The sequence below is a fragment of the Pogoniulus pusillus genome, chromosome 35, assembly GCF_015220805.1.
Source record: "Pogoniulus pusillus isolate bPogPus1 chromosome 35, bPogPus1.pri, whole genome shotgun sequence".
Taxonomy (NCBI): Eukaryota; Metazoa; Chordata; class Aves; order Piciformes; family Lybiidae; genus Pogoniulus; species Pogoniulus pusillus.
Window position 1 is genome coordinate 1842755 of NC_087298.1, and position 25545 is coordinate 1868299.

Consider the following 25545-nt stretch of genomic DNA (forward strand, 5'->3'; position numbering starts at 1 on the left):
ACCCTTCAGCCTAACCCTCCCCCTAACCTCTGCCCCTTACCCTGGCCCTGCCTGTGTCCCTGCTGGGGGAGCTGCACCCTCCTGTGCCAGGCTTTGCCGCAGGGCTGCGTCAGCAGCTGCATTCCTGCCTCTGCCACTTGAGCACTTGCCAGCTTCTGCCTTTCAGACTGCCTCGTTGGCACCTGGGGCTTGGGTGGGAGCTGTGATTAGACCTTAAACCCAGAGATGGCAACGAGAGGTGGGGGTGAAATGCCTGAGGAGGCTCAAGGGAAGGCCTTTTCTTTGAAGGAGGTCTCCTTCAGGATGCCTGTTCCTCATCTTGAAGCCAGAGGCTTGGCTGGGCAGATTTGCTGCTATTAGCATTTGGGTTTTGTTTATTCCTTTGGTTTTTGGTTGTTTTGTTTTTCTTTTCCTAGAACCACCTCTTTTGAAACTGCAAATTGTGATCAGATGTTGTGATTTAGCACTTGGCTTCACATCTGATCCCTGTCACTTCATTGCTCTGAGCTTGGAATATGTTCCAGGGCAGTGGAGTGGAGCCTGGACGTGGGGTGAAAGCAGCCTGGTTTGCCTTTCTGCTGCAGCTTGGGCTGCTGGTGTGGAAGGTTCATCCTCTTGCTGTCAGTACTGACTTAGGTGAACACTGCAGCAGTGCCTTGAGTCCCCTTGCTGCAGGTTGGGGACAAGAGGAGAGGGGAAATGAGGTCAGCTGGTGATAAAGTATGCATGAGCTGGCAGTGGTCACTTGCAGCCCAGATGGCAACTGTGTCCTGGGCTGCATCAAAAGGAGTGGGACCAGCAAGACAAGGGAGGGAACTCTGCTCCTCTGCTCTGCAGGGAGACCTCAGAGCAGCCTTCCAGTGCTTGAAGGGGCTGCAGGAGAGCTGGGGAGGGACTTTGGAGAAGGGCTGGGAGTGGCAGGCTGAGGGACAATGGCTTTGAGCTGGGAGAGAGGAGAGTGAGAGTGGAGAGGAGGAAGAAATTGTTGAGAGTGAGGGTGGGGAGAGACTGGCACAGGTTGAGGGGGGTGAGACACTGGCACAGGTTTCCCTGCTCTTCTCCAGGCTGCCCAGCCCCAGCTGCCTCAGCCTGCAGGTGCCAAGGTTGTGTCTCACGTGGGGCTGGGACCCTGACACCACTTGGGGCCACTTTTTGTGGGGCAGGGTCCTCTGACACTGAGGGCAAACTCCTTGATCACCTCTGGCTGTTGACCACACCAGCCTGTGGGCTTGTGCTAGGCCAAGGAGCAGCTCTCCTGTGATGAGCTCCAGAGCAGGGAGTTTGCTGTGCTGAGTGCTCTCTGCAGTGCCTTTTGCCCTGGCTGTGTCTGTGCTGGGTCAGAGGTTTTTTGTCCCAGGGGAGGCAAATTTACAACCACTGCTCAGCAGCAGAGCTCAGCTCTCACCTCTGGGCCTCTGATCTCTCCACACAACTTTTGCAGCTCCACAGATTGCATGGGGCTGGAAGGGACTCTCAGAGGTTATCTTGTCCAAGCCCCTGCAGGCAACAGGGACACCTCCAGCTAGAGCAGGCTGCCCAGGGCCACAGCAAGGCTGAGCTTCAGTGTCTCCAGGGACAGGGCCTCAACCACAGCCCTGGGCAGCCTGGGCCAGTCTCTCCCCACCCTCACTGTGCACAACTTGCTCCTGATGCCCAACCTAACTCTGCCCTGCTCCACTTCCAAACCATTCAAACCATTGCCCCTTGTCCCATCACCTCCTGAGCAGTCCCTCCCCAGCCTCCCTCTGGGTCCCCTTCAGACAGTGGAAAGCAGCTCTGAGGTCTCCCTGGGCCTTTCTCTTCCTCAGGCTGAGCAGCTCCAACTCTCTCAGCCTGGCCTCGTGGGAGAGGTGCTGCAGCCCTCTGAGCATCACCACAAGAGCTCAGGGCTCTCTGTTCCCACTCCTGCACATCTCAGGGAGCTGATCTTATGTGGAGAAAGATTGCCCAGGTGCCATGCACGGGAGAAAGGGAAGAGTTTGATGTCTCTGCTGTGGTGTTAACATCTGCTCACTGGGTCAGGGCTGGTGTGTGCCTGCTCCTGAGTGCCCTCTGTCCTTTGAGGATAAGATGAACTGAAGCTCTGCTACTTGCTGGCTTGTTTTTTTCCTCCTCACTTCTCTTTCATGCATCTGTAGCTCAGTACTGAAAGCCAAACAGCTCTGCAGTAGCAGTTTAGATGCTGCATGAGGTTTCCCCACGAGTCACGATCCTCTGTGCCTGGGGCAAGGCTGCTGCCATGCAGTTGTCTGCCCTGAAGCACATAAAAGGCAGGATTCAGAATCCCAATGAGTTGACTCAAGGAGGAAATCCCCTGGGGGCTGTTAAAAGTCACCACAGGAGGAATTCATGAGCTGCAATTGCTGGGGGGTGGGAGAATGTCTTACATTTTCCCTGCTCTGATACTCTTCCCCAGCAAGAGGCACTAAATGTTTTGTGGTGCCTCCTGTCACCTCTGCTCTCTTTGAACTTGGAGCTCTTCTCCCCATGTCTGCTCCTGCTTGCAGGAGGACAGCCTCTGAAGGGGCAAGTGGCTGCTGGAGGAGTCATAGAATAGAATCACAGAACCAAGCAGGCTGGCAGAGAGCTCCAAGCTCCTCCAGCCCAACCTAGCACCCAGCCCTGCCCAACCAACCAGACCATGGCACTAAGTGCCCCAGCCAGGCTTGGCTTCAACACCTCCAGCCACACAGACTCCACCACCTCCCTGGGCAGCCCATTCCAATGCCAATCACTCTCTCTGACAACAACTTCCTCCTCACATCCAACCTAGACCTGCCCTGGCACAGCTTCAGGCTGTGTCCCCTTCTGTTGCTGGATGTTTCCATGATGCCAGCTGCAGCTGTAACTTGCCTGCAGGGCTGATGTCAGGTATGGAGAGAGCACCACTGGGTGATGGTGTCATGGTGAAGATGCAGCTTTGGAGTCCTCCAAGAAGGACATTGAGAGGCTGGAGCAGGACCAGAGAAGGGCAACAAAGCTGAGGAAGGGTCTGGAGAACAGGGCTGGGGAGGAGCAGCTGAGGGAGCTGGGGGTGTGCAGCCAGGAGAAGAGGAGGCTGAGGGAGACCTGATTGCTCTCTACAGCTCCCTGAGAGGAGGTTGCAGTGAGGTGGGGGTTGGGCTCTGCTCCCTGGTCTGCAGTGATAGAACAAGAGCAAATGGCCTGAAACTGTGCCAGGGGAGGGTTAGGTTGGAGATGAGGAAAAATGTCTTTGCTGCAGGAGTGGTCAGGGCCTGGCACAGGCTGCCCAGGGAGGTGCTGGAGTCCCCATGCCTGGAGATGTTCCCATGCTGGGCCATGGTGGTGCTGGGCTGCTGCTTGGACTGGATGATCTCAGAGGGCTTTAGCAACCCAACCCATCCCATGGTTGTGTGAGGAAGGGCACTAACATGTGGTCTTCAACACTGCTGTGGTTAGTAGGTGGAGGGAGGTTCTCCTTCCCCTCTGCTCTGCCCTAGTGAGGCCACATCTAGAGTAGTGTGTGCATTTCTGGGTCCCCCAGCTCAAGAAGCACAGGGAGCTGCTTCAGGGAGTCCAGCACAGAGCCACAAAAATGATTAAGGAGGTTGAACATCTTCCTTATGAGGAGAGCTGAGGGAGCTGGGGCTGGGAGCTTGGAGAGGACATGGTTAAGGGATGCCCTCATTCATGTTTGTGAATACATGAGGGGTGAGTGCCAGGAGCCTGGAGCCAGCCTCTTCTCAGTGATGCCCAGTGCCAGGAGAAGGGACAGTGGTGGAAGTTGAGGCACAGGAGGTTCCCTGTGACCTTGAGGAAGAATATTTTCCCTGTGAGGGTGACAGAGCCTGGCACAGGCTGCCCAGGGGGGCTGTGGAGTCTCCCTCTCTGGAGATACTCAAGAGCTGCCTGGATGTGTTCCTGTGTGACCTGCTCTGGCAGGGGCTGGACCAGATGAGCTTTGGAGGTCACACTCTGTGACTCTATGATTCTGCTGCCTTCTGGGGTGGCAGTTCCAGGGGTGTGTGCTTGCAGGTGATTCCTTTTCTTCCTTTATTGCTCAGCAGCTCAGTTGAAGCCTTGCTCCTGGCCCTGCTGCTCCAGCAGAACACATATGTTGGTGTTCTTGATTGCCTTAATGGAGACTCAGTTAGTGGCTGCTTAATTGGGAGCTTGCTCCAAGCTGGCAGCCTGGAGCAGGTGGTTGTTACTTCTGAAGCAGAGCTGGCTTGGCTGGAAGCATCACTGTGTTCTGTGCTGGGGATGAGTAAGGCTCTGGGCATCTTGCTCTGGCTCTGGGAGGCACAGAGGGGGGATGCTGGGCAGGCAGCTCCAGAGCTGGCACAGCTGCCTGGCTGTCTGCACCCACTTGTCTGGGTCAGCTCCTGTGAGCTGCTTCTTCCCAGACAGAAAGGTCAGGAGGGTGGGCAGGATTTGGGAAGCCAGATGCCTCTCCAGGGCTCTTTTTGTGTTGTCAGGAGGGTGGAGCCAGTCCCTCCTCAGTGACACCCAGCAACAGGAGCAGGGGCAGTGGGCACAGACTGAAGCCCAGGAGGTTTCATCTGAACAGGGGAAGAAACTTCTCTGGCAGCAGGCTGCCCAGAGAGGCTGTGGAGTCTCCTGCTATAGACTTTCAAGACCCATCTGGATGTGTCCCTGTGTGACCTGCCCTGGGTGGTCATGGAATCACCTGGGTTGGAAGGGCCCTCTAAAGGTCATCTCATCTAGTCCAACCCCACTGCAGAGAGCAAGGACAGTCTCAACCAGATCACAGAACTAACCAGCTTGGAAGACCTCTGAGATCACTGAGTCCAACCTATCACCTAACCCTTCTGATTCACTAACCTATGGCACTAAGTGCCTCATGCAGCCACCTCTGAAACACCCCCAGGGATGGGGACCTCACCACTCCCCCAGGCAGCCCCTTCCAATGCCAGTCTCTCTTGCTGTGATGAACAGATCAAAGTTCAGATGAGGTCACTCAGAGCCCCAACGAGCCTCACTTTGACCCTGCTCTGACAGGGGGGTTGGACTGGATGAGCTCTGGAGGTGCCTTCCAACCCCTGCCACTCTGTGATTCAAGACTTCTATGCTGAGGCAGTCATCACCTTGACTAGCACAGGCTAACAGCTAGGAGCAGCTGTGGATCTGCTGGAGGGTAGCAGAGCCCTGCAGAGGGACCTGGCCAGGCTGCATGGGTAGGCAGAGGCCAATGGGATGAGACTGAACAAGGCCAAGGGCAGGGTTCTGCACTTTGGCCACAACAACCCCAAGCAGCACTACAGGCTGGGGCCAGAGTGGCTGAGAGCAGGCAGGCAGAGAGGGAGCTGGAGGTGCTGGGAGAGAGGAGCTGCAGAGGAGGCAGCAGTGCCCAGGTGGGCAGCAGAACCAATGGCATCCTGGGCTGGCTCAGGAGCAGTGTGGGCAGCAGGACAAGGGAGGTTCTTGTGCCCCTGTGCTCAGCACTGCTCAGGACACCCCTGGAGTGCTGTGTCCAGTTCTGGGCTCCTGAATTGCAGAGAGATGCTGAGGTGCTGGAAGGTGTTGAGAGAAGGGCAGCAAGGCTGGGGAGGGGTCTGGAGCAGAGCCCTGTGAGGAGAGGCTGAGGGAGCTGGGGGGGTGCAGCCTGCAGCAGAGGAGGCTCAGGGCAGAGCTCATTGCTGTCTGCAGCTGCCTGCAGGGAGGCTGTAGCCAGGTGGGGTTGGGCTCTGCTGCCAGGCAGCCAGCGACAGAACAAGGGGACACAGCCTGGAGCTGTGCCAGGGCAGGTCTAGGCTGGATGTTGTTAGGAAGTTGTTGTCAGAGAGAGTGATTGGCATTGGAATGGGCTGCCCAGGGAGGTGGTGGAGTCTGTGTGGCTGGAGGTGTTCTTGCCAAGCCTGGCTGGGGCACTTAGTGCCATGGTCTAGTTGGTTGGGCAGGGCTGGGTGCTAGGTTGGGCTGGCTGAGCTTGGAGCTCTCTTCCAACCTGGCTAATTCTGTGATAGATGCACCCCAGCTCCAGCCACTGCCTTGTATCCAAGGTGTTGTGACTGGCAGGCACTCAGGGGTTAGTGGCCCCCAGTGAGCACATCTGCAGGGTGCTCCTGTGCCCACTTTCTGGGACCTCAGTGGCCAGGTGCAGGGAGGTTAACAGCCAAGGCAGAGGTGGAGTGCTCTGTGCTCTCCTCAGCATTAGTCTTTCTTGCTTGACATTTTCATTGCATGTCTCAGCTCATTTGGCATTCCTGGCTCTTCATCTTCCCCTGCTCAACTGCCACCACTCTCATAAAGCTCTGTAAGTCAGGGAGCAGCAAGAATATTTGCTCCACATATCACTGCTGCTTAGCTGAGAGCTTTGACACCTTAATGAACACAGATGAGAACTCTGCTGTTCAGTGCTTTTCCAAACTGCCCTGCCCTCCTCCTCCTCTCTCATCTCCATCCTGTCCAATGTCATCACTGTTGCTTCTGGGAGACCTCTCTTAATCCTTTGACACCATCCAAAGTTGTCCTAAAGCAACTGGTGGGGAGGCAGAATGATCCATAGATCCATGGAATGGGTGGGTTGGGAAGGGACCTCAAAGCTCAGCCAGTTCCAACCCCCTGCCATAGGCAGGGACACCTCCCACTAGAGCAGGTCACTCAAGGACTCATCCAACCTGGTCCTGAACACCTTCAGGGAGGTTGTGGAGCACAGAAGCACCCAATGTGATCTTTGATCACATTGGGTGCTTCTGTGCTCCACAACCTCCCTGGGCAACCTGTGCCAGTGTCTCACCACCCTCAACCTGTGCCAGTCTCTCCCCACCCTCATTCTCAACAATTTCTTCCTCCTCTCCACTCTCACTCTCCCCTCTCCCAGCTCAAAGCCATTGTCCCTCATCCTGCCACTCCCAGCCCTTCTCCAAAGTCCCTCCCCAGCTCTCCTGCAGCCCCTTCAGGCACTGGAAGGCTGCTCTAAGGTCTCCCCTGGAGCCTTCTCTTCTCCAGGCTGCACAGCCCCAACTTTCCCAGCCTGTCCCCACAAGGGAGCTTCTCCAGCCCTCTGATCACCTTGGTGGCTTCCTCTGGACCCTCTCCATCATTTCCAGGTCCTTTTTTGTGGTGGGTTCCCCAGAACTGGAGACAGTGCTGCAGGTGGCTGGGGGAGTGTTGAACAGGAAGCAGCAGAGAGCTTTAGGGTTCATGTGGGGAGCTGGGTCAGAGCAGGAGGAGGGAAGGAGCTGCCTCAGCAGATCAGTGAGATGGCTTTTGGCTTTGAGAGCAGATGGCTGAGCCTCCTGTGGCTGCAGAGGGTGTTCTGTGATGATACAGCTGTAGTAAACTCATCCTATGTGACACTAAGGAGTGGGATAAAAGAGAGCTTGTAGGAGGCCACCAATGCAGTGGGAGAGCTCTGGGAGTATGGAGGATGGGAAGATGCTGCTGTAGATGAGTGTGAAAAGGTTGGTGAAGGCTTTGTGCCAGTTCCTGCTTCCAGCACAGCTCTGGTCAGTGCATGGATCCATCATCACAGACCCACCTTTGCTGGAGCTGGGCAGGAGCTGGGGGCAGATGTTCACCTTGGAAACTTCTTCTTCTTCCAGGTCCTGCTTTGCTGCTCACCAGTGACAACATCAAGCAGAGGCTTGGTTCTGCTGCACTGGACAGGTACCTGCCCTCCTCACTTACAGAGAGATGCAGAAAGGTCCTGTGCTGGCCTTGACAAGAGTGTGTGGGAACAAAAACCTGTCCCCTGCTGCATGTTGTGCTCCCAGCTCCAGCAGGATGAGACAGCAACGTTTCAAGAGGGTTTGGTTCAACATGGGTGGTTGTTTCTGTAGTTACTTGTGAACCTCCTGGGCACATGTGAACCTCCTGGGCACATGTGAACCTCCCCCCTGGGCACATGTGAACCTCCTGGGCACATGTGAACCTCCCCCCTGGGCACATGTGAACCTCCTGGGCACATGTGAACCTCCTGGGCATATGTGAACCTCCCCACATGTGAACCTCCTGGGCACATGTGAACCTCCCTCCTAGGCACATGTGAACCTCCTGGGCATATGTGAACCTCCCCCCTGGGCACATGTGAACCTCCTGGGCACATGTGAACCTCCCCCCTGTGCACATGTGAACCTCCTGGGCACATGTGAACCTCCCTCCTGGGCAGATGCAAACCTCCTGAGGGTCAACAAGCCCAAGGCACAAAGCCCAAAACCTGGGTGAGGGCAATCAACAGGAGGTTGGGGGATGAAGGGCTGGAGAGAGCAGCCTTGAGGACCTGTGGGTGAAAAGCTGCACATGAGCTGGCACTGAGCACTACCAGCTCAGCCTCCAGCTCCTGCCCAGCTGGCTGGAGAAAATGCAGCTACAGATGCTGAGAGGGCTGCAGCAGCTCTGCTCTGAGCACAGGCTGAGAGAGTTGGGGCTGTGCAGCCTGGAGAAGAGAAGGCTTGGAGGAGACCTTGGAGTGGCCTTGCAGGATCTGAAGAGGGCTACAGGAAGGCTGAGGAAGGACTATTGACAAGGTCTGGGAATGAGAGGAGGAGGAGGAGGAATGGGTTTGAAGTGGCAGAGGGGAGATTGAAACTGGATGTTAGGAAGAAGTTGTTTGCAGTGAGGGTGATGAGACACTGGCACAGTTTGAGGGTGGTGAGATACTGGCACAGGTTTCTCAGGGAGGTGTTCAGGACCAGACTGGATGAGGCCTTGAGCAAGCTGTGCTGGTGAGAGGTGTCCCTGCCCTTGGCAGGAGGTTGGAACTGGATAATCTTTGAGGTCCCTTCCAACCTAAACCACTCTATGATTCCAGGTCCCTCAGCCTCTCCTCACAGGGCAGTGCTCCAGCCCCTTCATCATCCTTGTAGCCCCCTCTTGGACTTTCTCCAGTAGATCTGGGCCCCTCTTGTTTAGTCTGGAGAAGAGGAGGCTCAGGGCAGAGCTCATTGCTGCCTGCAGCTGCCTGCAGGGAGGCTGTAGCCAGGTGGGGTTGGGCTTTGATGCCAGGCAGCCAGCAACAGAAGAAGGGGACACAGCCTCAAGCTGTGTCAGGGCAGGTTGAGGCTGGATGTTGTTAGGAAGTTGTTGTCAGAGAGAGTGATTGGCATTGGAATGGGCTGCTCAGGGAGGTGGTGGAGTCTGTGTGGCTGGAGGTGTTCTTGCCAAGCCTGGCTGGGGCACTTAGTGCCATGGTCTGGTTGGTTGGGCAGGGCTGGGTGCTAGGTTGGGCTGGCTGAGCTTGGAGCTCTCTTCCAGCCTGCCTGATTCTATGAGCCTATGACTTGCAAGATGTCTGTGCCCTGCTGGAGCATGCCCCGTGACTGTGGCTGTGTTGTGCCTCTCTGCCCTGCTGCAGCATCCACGAGTACCGCCTGACCAGCTGGCTGGGCCAGCAGGAGGACATCCACCGCATCGTGCTCTACCAGGCCGACAGCAGCCTGACGCCCTGGACCCAGCGCTGCATCCGCCAGGCCGACTGCATCCTCATCGTGGGGCTGGGGGACCAGGAGCCCACCGTGGGAGAGGTGTGCAGTGCCCCTGTGATGGTCTGCCAGTTACCCACCCCCCACTCTTGTGCAGTCACCCAGACTAGGCTCAGCTGGGCTGGAAGCTTTATAGGCACAGCTTAGCGCAATGCACAAGCAGAGATTTGCAACACTGAGAGCTGCAGGCAGCAGTAGAATCATAGAATCATAGAATCAACCAGGTTGGAAGAGACCTCCAAGCTCATCCAGTCCAACCTATCCCCCAGCCCTAGCCAGTCAACCAGACCATGGCACCAAGTGCCTCATCCAGGCTTCTCTTGTAGACAAGTCAAAGGTAATGCAGAGGCACAGCAGCCCTCCCAGAACCCAGCGTGCCCAGGAGGGGCTCCCAACCACCCTTCCACCTTCTCCCACCCCTCTGCCTTGCCCCAGAGTATACCTGTCATGGTCTGGTGAACAGAGATCAGCAATTTGCCATTGGAATGGGCTGCCCAGGGAGGTGCTGGAGGCACCATCCCTGGAGGTGTTCAAGAGAAGACTGGATGAGGCACTTGGTGCCATGGTCTGCTTGACTGGATGGGGCTGGGGGATAGGTTGGGCTGGATGATCTTGGAGGTCTCTTCCAACCTGGTTGATTCTATGATTCTGTGAATATCTGTGCAGAGGAGCAAGAGCTGTTCTTAGAGGTGTCTGTGGTGTGAAGTGAAGGTGCAAGCCAGGCCAGAGAGCACCACACAACTGTGTATTACAGAGTAAAGTGAGCAAAACAGAGGGAGAGAGAGGAGGGGAGAGGGGGAGAGAGGAGGGGAGAGAGAGAGGGAACAGTGGAGGAAAAAGTGAAGAAGCAGGGAAGGAAAGGAGCAGGGATTACATTACCATCAACTGAAGATGGGAGGGGTAGAGAGAGAGATGTGTGTGGCCCAGGATGTTCTGCCATTGAGTCCATCAGGAGTTCTTCTTCTGGAGCTGTTCTGCAGGAGTTGTTCTTCTGGTGGAGGTGCTCTGGTGGAGGTGTTTGGGTGGAGGTGCACTGGTAGGGGTACTTGGGTGGAGGTGCCCAGGTGGAGGTGCCTGGGTGGAGGTGCCCGGGTGGAGTGCTCTCTTGGCAGGCTTTGCTCCAGTCTCTCAGATCAGTGTCCTGGTGCAGCTCCCCTGCACCTGGGGAGGAGCAGCTGAGAATTGCCCTGTGGCCAATGGAGTCCATGAGCTGCAGATGTTGTCTAGAGAATTCAGAGGCCCAGATGTTGAGGGCACCTGGGCAATTTTTTACCCACATAAGATCAGCTCCCTGAGATGTGCAGGAGTGGGAACAGAGAGCCCTGAGCTCTTGTGGTGATGCTCAGAGGGCTGCAGCACCTCTCCCATGGGGCCAGGCTGAGAGAGTTGGAGCTGCTCAGCCTGCAGGAGAGAAAGGCCCAGGGAGACCTCAGAGCTGCTTTCCACTGTCTGAAGGGGACCCAGAGGAAGGCTGGGGAGGGACTGCTCAGGAGGTGATGGGACAAGGGGCAATGGTTTGAATGGTTTGGAAGTGGAGCAGGGCAGAGTTAGGTTGGGCATCAGGAGCAAGTTGTGCACAGTGAGGGTGGGGAGAGACTGGCCCAGGCTGCCCAGGGCTATGGTTGAGGCCCTGTCCCTGAAGACACTGAAGCTCAGCCTTGCTGTGGCCCTGGGCAGCCTGCTCTAGCTGGAGGTGTCCCTGCTGCCTGCAGGGGCTTGGACAAGATAACCTCTGAGAGTCCCTTCCAGCCCCATGCAATCTGTGGAGCTGCAAAAGTTGTGTGGAGAGATCAGAGGCCCAGAGGTGAGAGCTGAGCTCTGCTGCTGAGCAGTGGTTGTAAATTTGCCTCCCCTGGGACAAAAAGCCTCTGACCCAGCACAGACACAGCCAGGGCAAAAGGCACTGCAGAGAGCACTCAGCACAGCAAACTCCCTGCTCTGGAGCTCATCACAGGAGAGCTGCTCCTTGGCCTAGCACAAGCCCACAGGCTGGTGTGGCCAACAGCCAGAGGTGATCAAGGAGTTTGCCCTCAGTGTCAGAGGACCCTGCCCCACAAAAAGTGGCCCCAAGTGGTGCCAGGGTCCCAGCCCCACGTGAGACACAACCTTGGCACCTGCAGGCTGAGGCAGCTGGGGCTGGGCAGCCTGGAGAAGAGCAGCCTGAGAGGGGATCTGCCCAGTGCTGACTGAGGAGATCATAGTGAGGGCAGCCCTGGAAGACTGGGTTCAGTTTTGGGTCCCCCACTGCAGGAAGGTCATTGAGGGGCTGAAGAGAAGAGCAACAAAGCTGGATAAGGGTCTGGAGGAGGGGGCTGGGGAGGAGCAGGTGAGGGAGCTGGGGGTGTGCAGTGTGGAGAAGAGGAGGCTGAGGGCAGAGCTCATTGAGAGGAGGCTGCAGTGAGGTGGGGGTTGGGCTCTGCTCCCTGGTATCAGGTGATAGGAGAAGAGGAAAGGGCCTGAAATTGTGCCAGGGGAGGGGTAGGCTAGAGAGGAGGAGCAGTTTCTTCCCAGAAGGGGTTCTGAGGCTCTGTAGCAGGCTGCCCAGGAGGGAGGACAGGTTGGAGTGCTAGGTTGGACCAGATGATCTTGGAGGTCTCTTCCAACCTCGTAGGTTCTATGAGGTGGTGGAGTCCCCATCCCTGGAGGAGCTGTTTAAAAGCTGTGTGGGTGTGCTGCTGAGGGCTGTGATTTCATGGCAGTGGTGTAGCAGCAGGGGTCAGGATGTGAGCTCTAGGGGAGCAGTTGGACTTGATCTCAACAATCTCTTCTGCCCTCACCAGCTCTGTGGCTCTGTGAAATGTCTGTTATAAATAGAGGAAGGGTTGGATGAGGATGTTCTGAAACAAATTTCATGCAGAAATGCTTCCAGCTAAGATCTCTTCCTCTAAAGAGTCGTTTTGGCCAAGAAGAAATCAAAAGCCAAATTGCTTTTAAGCTTTGCCTTCCTGTCCAGAATTCCTCTGCAAGATTTCCACACAGAGAAGAATTCTTTTCTGCCTGGGTGGAATTCATACCTAGAACAAAGCAGATATGAAAAGAGTAGATCTAAGAGGGGATGGATGAATAATTTCAAGTATTTCCCTGCAGCCTGTGAGTGATATTTTTATCCCCAGGCTCTCTATGTTTATTTCTGGTGGTTTATTACCAAACTTGTTTGACCAGGCACAGGAAAAAACCACAAACCAAAAAAAAACCTCAGGGCACAAGTTGGGGACTGTGAAGTGTTGAGTCTGACCTCTGAGGAACCATCTGCAGTGTTGGTTCTCCATGGCTGTATGTGGGAGGCAGGAAGCACAGGAACAGGCAGGCACCATCAGCTGCCTGAAACAGAGAAATAAAGGCAAGGAATGAAAGGAGGGGAAAATGTTTGATTGGAAATGGGGGAGCCAAAGCTGGTTTGTAAGGAGAGAGCAAAAGCTGGCTGGGAAGGAGAGAGCCAAAGCTGGTCTGGAAGGAGAGAGCCAAAGCTGGTCTGGAAGGAGAGAGCCAAAGCTGGTCTGGAAGGAGAGAGCCAAAGCTGGCTGGGAGGGAGAGAGCCAAAGCTGGCTGGGAAGGAGAGAGCCAAAGCTGGTCTGGAAGGAGAGAGCCAAAGCTGGTCTGGAAGGAGAGAGCCAAAGCTGGCTGGGAAGGAGAGAGCCAAAGCTGGCTGGGAGGGAGAGAGCCAAAGCTGGTTGGGAAGGAGAGAGCCAAAGCTGGCTGGGAAGGAGAGAGCCAAAGCTGGCTGGGAAGGAGAGAGCCAAAGCTGGCTGGGAGGGAGAGAGCCAAAGCTGGTTTGGAAGGAGAGAGCCAAAGCTGGTTTGGAAGGAGAGAGCCAAAGCTGGCTGGGAGGGAGAGAGCCAAAGCTGGTTTGGAAGGAGAGAGCCAAAGCTGGTTTGGAAGGAGAGAGCCAAAGTTGGTCTGGAAGAAGAGAGCCAAAGCTGGTTTGGAAGGAGAGAGCCAAAGCTGGTTTGGAAGGAGAGAGGCAAAGCTGGCTGGGAAGGAGGGAGCCAAAGCTGGTTGGGAAGGAGAGAGCCAAAGCTGGTTGGGAAGGAGAGAGCCAAAGCTGGTTGGGAAGGAGAGAGGCAAAGCTGGTTGGGAAGGAGAGAGCCAAAGCTGGCTGGGAGTGAGAGAGCCAAAGCTGGCTGGGAGTGAGAGAGCCAAAGCTGGTTGGGAAGGAGAGAGCCAAAGCTGGCTGGGAAGGAGAGAGGCAAAGCTGCTGAAGGTTTGTAGGCTCAAGCAGGACTCGGGAGGTGTTGCCTGAGCAGCCTGTGTCTGTGCTGTGCACGTAATGGGCTCAGGTTTAAAACATTCATTTCTCAGCAGTCAGGTTGAGGCCCTTGTCTGATCTAAGAGCTCTGTGTGCTCTCTTGTAGCTGGTGTCAGCCTCCTTTGGGTTGGAAGATACCTTTAAGGTCATCAAGTCCAAGTGTAGTTGTCTAAATCAATCTTATTGGAGGGTTCTTGTGTGTAGCTGTCTGCACATTCAGCTGGGAAGGGAGGTCTGTGCTGCACTGGGCTCAGTTTTGGGTCCCTCACACCAAGAAGGACATTGAGGAGCTGGAGCAGGTCCAGGGAAGGGCAACAAAGCTGGTGGAGGGTCTGGAGAATAGGGCTGGGGAAGAGCAGCTGAGGGAGCTGGGGCTGTTTAGCTTGATGAAGAGGAGGCTGAGAGCAGAGCTCACTGCTCTCTACAGCTCCCTGAGAGGAGGCTGCAGTGAGGTGGGCGTTGGGCTCAGCTATCAGGTGGTAGGAGGAGAGGCAATGGCCTGAGGTTGTGTCAGGGGAGGGTTGGGTTGGAGATTAGGAAAAAAATTATGCTGCCAGAGTGGTCAGGGACTGGCAGAGGCTGCTCAGGGAAGTGGTGGAGTCCCCATCCCTGGAGGTGTTCCAGACACCTATAGCCATGGCTCTTGGGGCCATGGTTTAGTGGCCATGGTGGTGCTGGGTTGCTGCTTGGGCTGGATGCTCTCAGAGGGCTTCTCCAACCCGCCCCACGCTGTGGCTCCATGATTCTCTCTGTGCATGCACACACACACACAGAGCTGCCTGTTCTTCGTCCCAACGTCCTGCTGAGCTGCCTCTGGAGCAGCAGGTAACTGCCTGCCCCATCCCCTGGTGTCTGTTCCCTGCTGCAGCTGGAGAGGATGCTGGAGAACACGGCGGTGCGGGCGCAGAAGCAGCTGGTCCTGCTGCACCGGGAGGATGGACCTCTGCCCTCCCGCACCGTGGAGTGGCTCAACATGCGCAGCTGGTGCTCCGCTCACCTCCACCTGCACTGCCCACGCAGAGTCTTCTCCAAAAGAAGCCTGCCCAAGCTGGTAAGAGCCTGCCCAGTGCCTGCCGAGAGCCTGCTGAGTGCCTGCCGAGAGCCTGCTGAGTGCCTGCCCAGTGCTTGCTGAGTGCCTGCCGAGAGCCTGCTGAGTGCCTGCCGAGAGCCTGCTGAGTGCCTGCCCAGTGCTTGCTGAGTGCTTGCTGAGTGCTTGCTGAGTGCCTGCCCAGTGCCTGCTGAGTGCTTGCTGAGTGCCTGCCCAGTGCTTGCTGAGTGCCTGCTGAGTGCCTGCCCAGTGCCTGCCGAGTGCCTGCCGAGAGCCTGCTGAGTGCCTGCCCAGTGCTTGCTGAGTGCCTGCCCAGTGCTTGCTGAGTGCCTGCCCAGTGCCTGCTGAGTGCCTGCCGAGAGCCTGCTGAGTGCCTGCTGAGTGCCTGCTGAGTGCCTGCTGAGTGCCTGCCCAGTGCTTGCTGAGTGCCTGCCCAGTGCCTGCTGAGTGCCTGCTGAGTGCCTGCCCAGTGCTTGCTGAGTGCCTGCCCAGTGCCTGCTGAGTGCCTGCCCAGTGCTTGCTGAGTGCCTGCTGAGTGCCTGCCCAGTGCCTGCCCACTGCCTGCTGAGTGCTTGCTGAGTGCTTGCTGAGTGCCTGCCCAGTGCCTGCTGAGTGCCTGCTGAGTGCCTGCCCAGTGCCTGCCGAGTGCCTGCCGAGTGCCTGCCGAGAACCTGCTGAGTGCCTGCTGAGTGCCTGCCCAGTGCTTGCTGAGTGCCTGCCCAGTGCCAGCCGAGTGCCTGCCGAATGCCTGCCGAGAGCCTGCCGAGAGCCTGCCCAGTGCCTGCTGAGTGCCTGCCCAGTGCCTGCCCAGTGCCTGCCCAGTGCCTACTGAGTGCCTGCTGAGTGCCAGCTGAGTGCCTGCCCAGTGCCTGCGCAGTGCCTGCCCAGTGCCTGCCGAGTGCCTGCCCAGTGCCTGCCCAGTGCCTGCTGAGTGCCTGCCCCTCGCTGTGCCCTGCAGATCGAGATGTACGAGCGAGTCTTCCAGAAGCCCCCGGACCGCCACTCGGACTTCTCCCGCCTGGCCCGCGTCCTGACCGGCAACGCCATCGCCCTGGTGCTGGGCGGAGGAGGAGCCAGGTAGGACACTTGTCCCGGGCAGGCCTGGGGCACCGCCGGGCTGGCACAGCTCCTCCGGCACCCTGCCCGAGCGGCAGATGCCCAGGAGCTGCTGGGCTCACCCAGCCTGAGCTGCCGCCTGGGCTCCCGCTGGGGGCGGTTGGCATCTCCTGGGAGCTCTCCTACCAGAAGGTGGCCAGGACACTGTGTGACTCTCTTCTCTCTTCTCTTGGCTAACACTGTGGATTCTTTTCCTCCTGTGGATTCTAAACGTCTTTATCTCCCCCACAACGTTTCAGAGGCCCCCCCAAAGCTGTTCAGAGCTGGGGCAGCAGGAGGGATGATGCCCTTCAGTGGGAGAATGCTCTCTGCTCGCCCCCAAGCTGCCAGCCTGCCTTCCCAGGGGGGTGCAGGTTGCTGACACGAGGGCAAGGTGTGTGCTGGACACAGAGCCCCTTCTGAATTCCTGCTGGCCTTGGGCAGCAGATCACTCCTGAGCTTCCTCTTTGGAATCCCTTTTTGCTCTGAGAGTTTATGTTGACTTTTGCCACCAGGCAGAATTTGGTAGCCCTTTGTCTGAAGAGAGCACTCTCCTCATCACCATCTTCCTGCAGCCCTTCCTTCCAGCAGGGCTCCCAGCTGCTGCTCTCTGAGGAGCAGGGAATCTCACTTGCACTCAGCCCCAGGTCCACACAAACACCACAGCTTTGTCTTTGGACCAGTGACTGCTTCGTGGGGAGTGTTTGCTGCAGGCAAGGTGGGGGCTGCTTGGTGCCAGCTTGTTTTGGTTAGTCACTTGGTGCTGGGACAGCTCTGGGGCTGGCAGTGCCTGCAAAGATGCCTTTAGCCTATTTGCCTTCAGGTTCCTCACCTGAGACGATTTCAGGTTCGTTCCCAAAAGAAGCACTACCCTCTGAAGAGCAGAGGAGGGAGGGGACCTCCTGCTTAATCTGGGTGTCTGAGGAGGCCTCTTGCCACCTGGTGCAGAGCATTTGTGCAGTGGGGTTTTGTCTGACTCTTTCTTTCTGGTAGCAGCTCTCTGATGTCTCTGCCTCTGAAGCCTGTGTCGTGCTCAAATCTGGGCACGGCTCTGTTCCTGGCAGCACATTTTACCCTTCCCTCTCCACTCCTCTCCTTCCTTCCCTCCTTCCTTCCCTCCTTCCTTCCCTCCTTCCTTCCCTCCTTCCTTCCCTCCTTCCTTCCTTCCTTCCTTCCTTCCTTCCTTCCTTCCTTCCTTCCTTCCTTCCTTCCTTCCTTCCTTCCTTCCTTCCTTCCTTCCTTCCTTCCTTCCTTCCTTCCTTCCTTCCTTCCTTCCTTCCTTCCTTCCTTCCTTCCTTCCTTCCTTCCTTCCTTCCTTCCTTCCTTCCTTCCTTCCTTCCTTCCTTCCTTCCTTCCTTCCTTCCTTCCTTCCTTCCTTCCCCTCCCCCTGCCAGCACTGCTGTGATTTTTCTTTTGCCAATCTATTTATCTGCTCTTCCACCACTTGGTTTGCAAGCTCCCACCTGCTGGCTTTCCAGAGCAGAGGTAAGGAAGAGCAGGGTTCCTGAGCCTGTCTGTTGCTCCTGTGTTGTCCTTCTCCACCAGACTGAGCCACTGCATGGCTCCTGTGTTGGCTCTGGAGCTCCTGGGTGTGCAGTGTCACCACCTGCCATCAGTTTGCTCATTTCTCCATCCCTGCAGTGTGGAGGACTTCAGTGGCAGAATGGATAAAGGGGATGACTTCTGTCTCTGAAGCCTGAGTTCTGTCTTGGGCTGAAGAGGTTTTCTAGGGGGTCAGGCTGATGTGAGCACTGTTTGCAAGGGGAGGGCACAGAGAGCTGCTGCTGTGAGTGAGTTCTGCTCTACACTGTGGTGAGGTATCAAGATGTGGATTCCTTTAAAGGTTTTTTTTAGGAGAGAGAGTGTAATTCAGACAAAGTTTCTCTGAACTCTGTGAAAATCCACCTCTGGAAGGTCAAAGTAAGTCCCTAGGTCCCCTTCTGCACTAACAGGGCAACTTCCAGAGGTGATGCATTGGGTACCTGGAATCATCCCATGAGGAAAGCCCATTCTGGCCCAAGGAGTCACTGCATGGACTCCTGGTACCCTTTAGGTAATACAGAACCCAGTGTGGTGGGGGTAGGAAGGGACCTCTGGAGCTCATCCAGTCCAAGCCCCTGCTCCAGCAGGGCACCCACAGCAGCTTGCCCAGGAGCACAATGGTCAAGAAGGGGTTGGAAGCTCTGCAGAGAAGGAGACTCCACAACCTCTCTGGGCAGCCTGCTCCAGGCCTCCAGCACCCTCACACCAAACAACTTTCTCCTCCTCTTCAGATGCAACCTCCTGGGTTCCACTCTGTGCCCACTGCCCTTGTCCTGTCCCTGAGCACCCCTGACAAGAGTCTGGCCTCACCCCCTTGTCCCCCACAAGCCCTTTAGCTGTTGGTGAGCATTGCTCAGCTGCCCTCTGGGGCTGCTCTTCTGCAGGCTCTCACCCACAGAGCTCTCATCCTTAGCTCCTCAGGGAGCTGCTCCAGGCCCCTCAGCAGCTTTGCAGCCTCTTCTGGACTCTCTGCAGCAGTTCCCTGTCTCTCCTGAACTGGGGGAGCCCAGAGCTGGCCCCAGCACTCCAGCTGTGGCCTCACTAGGGAAGGGGAGAGGAGAACTTCCTAGCACACAAAGTAACCTCCTACCTTGTTCCAGCAGCATGAGTCACAGTGGTCATGAAGCCCCCAGAGAGCTCAGTCACAGGGTGCTGTGACTCCAGCAAGCCCAACTCTTCACTTGTTATTTTGGGGCTGTTTGTCTGGCTTCCCAGTGACAGGAGGTTGGGGAGGTTTTACCAGAGCAGCTTCCTAGCAATTATCCTTGTGGTTTGTCATGACAAGAGGCTCAGGGGAGCTAAAGGTTTTTCTTTCTCTTGTGAGTGTAAAAATAAAACAAATCCAAGTGATACAGTTCTAAAATTACAGCCTTTTGCTGCTGCTAAGTGCTAACTTCACTGCAGAGTTTGAGGGAAGAGGCTCTGTGTTTAGAAGAAGGAGCTGTGGGAGCAGTGACACCTCAGCAGTGACACCTCAGCCCCTGCAACAAAGGCAGAGCTCAGCCTCACCGCCCCCAGCTGTCCCAGCTGCAGCCCTCCCTCCCCAGGGCTCCTGATGGCCTCAGCAAAGCTGCTGGGAAGCTGCAGTCTATGGGGAGTAAATAACTCAGGAGGCTCTGGGGCTTTGGGGAGGGAAGGTGAGTTGTGGTGGTTCAGGAGAAGGACTCAGGCAAAGTTCATAGATGCACAGAGTTGTGGAATGGGTTGGGTTGGAAGGGACCTGAAAGCTTAGGCAGTGCCAAGCCCCTGCCATAGGCAGGGACAGCTCTCACCAGCACAGCTTGCTCAAGGCCTCATCCAGTCTGGTGCTGAGCACCTCCAGGGAGGTTGTGGAGCACAGAATCAATGAATGTGATCAAAGACCTGGCAGTTGGATTCAGTGATCATAGAATCCATCAGGTTGGAAGAGAGCTCCAAGCTCAGCCAGTCCAACCTAGCACCCAGCCCTGGCCAAGCAGCCAGACCATGGCACTAAGTGCCCCAGCCAGATGGCACCTCCTGGGTTCCAGTCTGTGCCCATTGCCCCTGGGCACCAGTGAGATGAGATGAGATGAGTCACTCTTGTCCCTAACAGGTCCTTTAGCTGATGCTGAGCATTGCTCAGCTGCCCTCTGGATCTGCTCTTCTGCAGGCTCTCAGCCTTTGCTCTTCACAGAGCTGCTCCAGGCCCCTCAGCACCTTCAAAGCCCAGATCTGCCCTTTAGATCCTTTGCTCTCAAACCTTCTCTCAGAGACCCAGTGCAAAAACTGCAGTTTGGCAACAGCTTCTAACCAAACCAGAGGTGCCCTTGTCACCCTGACTTGGCTTTGAAACAGTTCCCAGATCATGCTGTGAGCCTCAGAGCCACACTGCCTCCTGTAAACAGCTTCCTGACAGCAGTGTCTAAGGTTGCTCTTGCAGGAGCCTCCTTCTGAGCTCTCTCTCATAAACAGACTGCTGGAAAAATGGGTGCAAAAAATGAGATTCTGATTCTTTGAGGTATTCAGAACACAGAGTCTGACAAAGTGCTTGCTCTGGAAGAAATTAGGAGACAAAATTCCTGCTACAAGCCCTGTGCTTCGTTCTGACCTTGCCTGGGGTAGCTCTGAGAGAGCAGCAGCAGCCTCTGCGAGGTGCTTGTGGTGCCAGGAGCAGATGAAGCTGCTGGGGTTGAAGCAGTGCTGGGATTTCAGCTCTGGTGTGCAGCTCCACACCTCACACAGGCTGCAGCAAACAGCTGAGCCCCTTGGAGCTTGTGTTCTCCTGTGAAGTGAGGAGTTGGCCACCTCAGCTGGGGCTTCTCTGCAGCTCAGCCTTCAGGAGCCGCTCTGAGGCCGTTCTGGAGGAGGAGGAGGAGTATGAAGCAGCAGCAGCAGAGACTGTTTGGGCTTTTAGGAGGGTGTTGCTGTCCCTAAGATGGGTTTCTCTTCTCCTCTCACAGGTTGGATGGGGCTGGGGGGGTTTGGTTAAACCTGACATCCAGCTCACCTGCACTGCTGTGTCCAGCTGGGGGATCACTAACTCAGGAAGGACATAGGGAGGTCACAGAGATGCTCAGAGGGCTGGAGAACCTCTGCTGTGGGGACAGGCTGGGACAGTTGGGGCTGAGAAGGTTCCAGGGAGACCTTAGGGCAGCCTTACTGTACCTGAAGGAGCTCCAGGAGCTCCAGACTTTGGACAAGGGCTGGGAGTGCCAGGACGGGGGCAATGGTTTGAAACTGGAGCAGGGAAGATTTAGGTTGGACATCAGGAGGAAGCTCTGCACAGGGAGGGTGGTGAAATCCTGGAACAGGTTGCCCAGAGCTGTTTATAACAGGTTGCCCATCCCTGGAGACATTCAGGCTGAAACTGAATGTGGCCCTGGGCAGCCTGCTCTAGTTGGAGGTGTCCCTGCTGCCTGCAGGCAGGTTGGACAGGATGGCTTTTGGGGGTCCCTTCCAACCCAATGCATTCTGTGCTTCCTATGATAAAGAGCTCTTTGTTCTAGGGTCCCCAGGCTGCTGGAAAGCCAGGCTGTGTTGCCTGGGTACAGTGCCAGGATGTGCTCAGTGTTTTTGCAGGGGCTGCTGAGGTTTGAGGGTCTCTCCTTGCCCACAGCAGCAGGCCCTGTAGTCCCCAGCCAGCTCTGGGCAGCACCAGCTCTGCTTTCTTCTCCCCCGGTGCAGAGGTGCTGTAGGGGGTGGTCTGCTGGAGGTCAACAGCTTCACAGCATCACTGAGGCTGCAAAAGACCTCTGGGATGGTCAAGTGCAGCCTGTGACAGCACCACAGCAGCTAACCCATGGCACCAGGTGCCACAGCCAAGCTTTTCCTGAAGGCCTCCAGGGATGGGGACTCCAGCACCTCCCTGGGCACTCCATCCCAGTGCCTGATCACCTTTCCCCGAGGAAGTGCTTCCTCACATCCAACTTAAACCTGCCCTGGCACAGTTTCAGGCCATGCCCCCTTGTCCTGGCACAGGTTGCCTGGGAGCTGAGCCTGACCCCCACCTGACTACAACTTCCCTTTAGGTAGCTGTAGAGAGAGCTTAGGTCTCCTCTTCTCCAGGCTGAACACCCTCAGCTCCTCAGCCTCTCCTCAGCAGCCTTCCCCTCCAGCCCCCTCCCCACTCTCATTGCTCTCCTCTGGCTCCCCTCCAGCCCCTCCAGATCTCTTTTGCAGTGCCCAGAGCTGCACACTGTGCTTGGGGTGAGGCCTCCCCAGCACCAGCACAGGGCAGAAGGGCAGCCCTGGTGCTGCTGCCCAGAGTGTTCCAGAGAAGGGCAGCAAGGCTGGGGAGGGGCCTGGAGCAGAGCCCTGTGAGGAGAGGCTGAGGGAGCTGGGGGTGTGCAGCCTGCAGCAGAGGAGGCTCAGGGCAGAGCTGATTGCTGCCTGCAGCTGCCTGCAGGGAGGCTGTAGCCAGGTGGGGTTGGGCTCTGCTGCCAGGCAGCCAGGGACAGAAGAAGGGGACAGAGGCTCAAGCTGTGCCAGGGCAGGTCTAGGCTGGATGTTGTTAGGAAGTTGTTGTCAGAGAGAGTGATTGGCATTGGAATGGGCTGCCCAGGGAGGTGGTGCAGTGCCCATCCCTGGAGGTGTTTAAGGGAGGCTGCCTGAGGCACTCAGTGCCAGGGGTTAGTTGATTAGAAGGTGTTAGGGGCTAGGTTGGACTGGATGATCTCAGAGGTCTTTTCCAACCTGCTTCATTCAGTGATTCTGTGATACAGGCCAAGATGGCTTTGGCCTTCCATGCCAGCTGGGCACACTGCTCCTGCCTCTGGAACTGACCTGTAGGATGTGCCAGCTCCACACCAGCCTGGGGGGTGGGGGAATTTACTCTCTTGGTGGTCTGGAAGAGTTATGGGCTGGATGTGGTGATGTGTGGCCTTCCAGAGCTGGTGTGGGTCCAGCACTGTCCTGAGGTGGGTGAGCAGCAGTGGTGGTGTGGAAAGCAGCAGTCAGCAGTGCTGGGCTCTGCTTGGCTTTGGCCAAGACCCTGTCTGCAGCCTGGTGTCTGGCAGCCCCAGAGGAGCCAGCGTGTGCCAGACTGGCTCCTGCTGCTCTCTCTCCACACCATTCCCCACTTTCCCAAGAGGAGAGTGAGGAGTTTTGGCAATTCCTGCTTGTTGCTTTCTCTCCCCCTGCTAGAGTCAGGCAGAGTCCATCACATCCCTGCTTGGTTCCCAGTGGCTTGCTCAAGACCCTGCGCTGCCATGTCAGGGCTCTGCTGCCTTTGCTGGAGCCAGACAGGCCCTGAAGGATGTGCACTGCTAAAAGGAGCCCATCCCTCATCCTGATATTGCTGCAAAGGCTGTCAGCAAGTGGAACTGAAGTATGAGAGAAGCTTGAAGAATGCTTCCTCCTTTCCTGTGGCTGGAAGAATGAAGTTAAGCATCCAGCATCTGCAGCGGCCAATAATGGCTGATGAGGCAAGATGCAGGATGGAGGTGTCAAAGTGATAGAGAAGAGGCTCAGTTTGCTCTGTGTCATGGAAAAAAAACCACCCAAAGCAAACAACTGCATGCTCAAAATAACTCTCCTGCAGTCCCCTCTCTCCAGAGCAATCCCTTTGTACACCAGGCCAAAGCTGGCTCTGACATTTGGAAGGGCAGAAAGGTAGCAGCCCCCGAGGTTAAGCCTGGAGACCTTTGCATTAGTCAGCCCCTGCAGCTCACCCTGCTCACTGCTCTGCTAGGGGCTGCTCAGAGCAAGGGGAGCTGTTTGCTGACCTGCAATGTGCAGGTAGATGTCTCCTCTCCCTGTGTTGTGGGCCTTTGTTTGATGAGCTTGGTGAGTTAATCAGCATGATGAAGGGACTTGAACATCTCTCCTGTATGGAAGGACTGAGGGCCTTGGGGCTGTTCAGGCTGGAGAAGAGGAAGCTGAGAGGGTACCTGATCAATGTCTGTCAGCTGCCATCCATTGCTGCTTGTCCTGTCCCAGGGAGCAGTGAGCAGAGCCTGTCCCCACCCTCCTGACCCCCAGCCCTCAGATAGTTGTAAGCATTGATCCAATCCCCTCTCAGTCTTCCCTTCTCCAGACTAAGCAGCCCCAGGACCCTCAGCCTCTCCTCACCAGGCACTGCTCCAGTCCCCTCAGCATCCTTGTAGCCCTCTGCTGGACTCTCTCCAGCAGATCCCTGCCCCTCTTCAACTGGGGAGCCCAAAACTGGAGGCAGTGCTCCAGATGAGGTCTCAGCAGAGCAGAGTAGAGGAGGAGGAGAACCTCCCTGGATCTGCTGGACACACTCTGCTGAATGCCCCCCAGGACCTCACTGTCCCTCTTGGCCCCCAGGGCACATTGCTGTGCCATGGATGTTCTCCCCCAGCACTGCCAGGTCCCTCTCCACAGGGCTGCTCTCCAGCAGTCACCTCCCAGCCTGTGCTGCTGCAGTTTATTATTCAAGTCCAAAGGACCTGAACATCTCTGCTGTAAAGAAAGCCTGAGAGCCCTGGGGCTGATCAGCCTGGGGAGGGAAGGCTGAGACATCTGCTCAGTATCTGCAGGGTAGGGGGCAAGGTGAACGTGCCAAGTGGTGCCCAGTGCTAGGACAAGGAACAAGTGGGACAAGCTGGAACCCAGGAGGTGCCACCTCAGCAGGAGGAGAAACCTCTTTACTGTGAGGGTGCTGGAGCCTTGGAACAGGCTGCCCAGAGAGGTTTGGAAGGGCAGAAAGGCAGCAGCCCCGAGGTTAATGCTGGTGGCCTTTGCATTAGTCAGCCCCTGCTGCTCCCCCTGCCTGGCTGCTCTTTGCCGACCTGGAACGTGGGCTTTGGTGTGTGCAGATAGATGCCTGCCTCTCCTGTGCAGCAGAGATGTGATTTCTCTTGCTGATCTCCCCTTTTGAAGCTCAGATTGCTGTGTGAGGGTAGGCAGAGCTGGCAATGACTCATGGAGGTGTCTGCAGAAGTGGCCTGTGCCCTGCCTGAGCTCCTGTCACGAGTGGAGCATCCTGCACCACGTGTGGGCAGCCAGAGCCAGAGCTGGAGACCTTCTCTCTGCACAGCAAGGTGGGGAAGGTGCTGGGCTGGAGCAGCTGCTGCTGGGCCCTGAGCACTCCCAGCTTCTGCAGGGCTTCCCTCTGCTGCTGCTGCTGCTTAGTGTTTGGAAGGCAGCATCAGGGAAATCTGAGTCGGGGCTGTTCAGCCTGGAGAAGGGAAGGCTCCAGAGAGACCTCAGAGCAGCTTCCAGTACCCAAAGGGGCTGCAGGAGAGCTGGGAAGGGACTTTGGGCAAGGGTTGGGAGTGCCAGGATGAGCTGGGAGAGGGGAGACTGAGAGTGGGGACCATAGAATAGAATCATAGAATCAGGCAGGCTGGAAGAGAGCTCCAAGCTCAAACAGCCCAACCTAGCACCCAGCCCTGCCCAACCAACCTGACCATGGCACTAAGTGCCCCAGCCAGGCTTGGCTTCAACACCTCCAGCCACACAGACTCCACCACCTCCCTGGGCAGCCCATTCCAATGCCAATCACTCTCTCTGACAACAACTTCCTAACAACATCCAGCCTAGACCTGCCCTGGCACAGCTTGAGGCTGTGTCCCCTTCTTCTGTCCCTGGCTGCCTGGCAGCAGAGCCCAACCCCACCTGGCTACAGCCTCCCTGCAGGCAGCTGCAGGCAGCAATGAGCTCTGCCCTGAGCCTCCTCTCCTGCAGGCTGCACACCCCCAGATGAGGAAGAAATTGTTGAGAGTGAGGGTGGGGAGATACTGGTACAGGCTGCCCAGGGAGATTGTGGCTGCCCCCTCCCTGGAGGTGCTGAATGGAGCCTTGATCAAGCTGTGCTGGTGGGAGGTGTCCCTGCCCATGGCAGGGGCTTGGAACTTGGATGATGTTTGAGGTCCCTTCCATCCCAACCCATTCTGTCAATCCCAGGGTCAGGATACAGTCAGGCTCCTGGGTTCTCTGTGCCATTCCCAAAGCAGATTGCACTGCAGGGCAATATGCAGGAGCTACAATAACAGAGAAGAGCCTAAACTCTTTATCCTTCCTGATGAAATTCCACCTTTGCCTTGGGGTTTCACTCCTGGTCTCGTTCTGAAGGGCTGAAGGAGAAAGCTGAGCAAAGTGAAGCCTTTCTTGGAAGAGAGGATGATCACTTCTGGTTGGATCCCTAATTAGAGTCTTAACCCAGGTCAACCCCAGTGTATATTGTTAGAACAAACAAAACCCAAGGCCTAAAAGTAAAATGCTGAGTTCTGAGCCTTTGCTTTTGTTGGCAAAACCTCCTGAGCCTTGGCTGGGAGCTTGGC

At 56.5% G+C, this 25545-nt stretch overlaps 1 protein-coding gene across 2 annotated transcripts in view; it reads left to right on the top strand.

Annotated features, from left to right (window-relative positions):
- The window catches only part of PNPLA7 (patatin like phospholipase domain containing 7), a 211226-nt gene that overhangs the window by 115549 nt on the left and 70132 nt on the right, over nt 1-25545 (top strand). For both annotated transcript variants that reach the window (XM_064171045.1, XM_064171046.1), the window contains exons 23-26: nt 7530-7593; nt 9281-9449; nt 14522-14704; nt 15660-15778. In XM_064171045.1, the coding sequence (XP_064027115.1) occupies nt 7530-7593; nt 9281-9449; nt 14522-14704; nt 15660-15778 (535 nt within the window). The remainder of the gene's footprint in view (nt 1-7529; nt 7594-9280; nt 9450-14521; nt 14705-15659; nt 15779-25545) is intronic.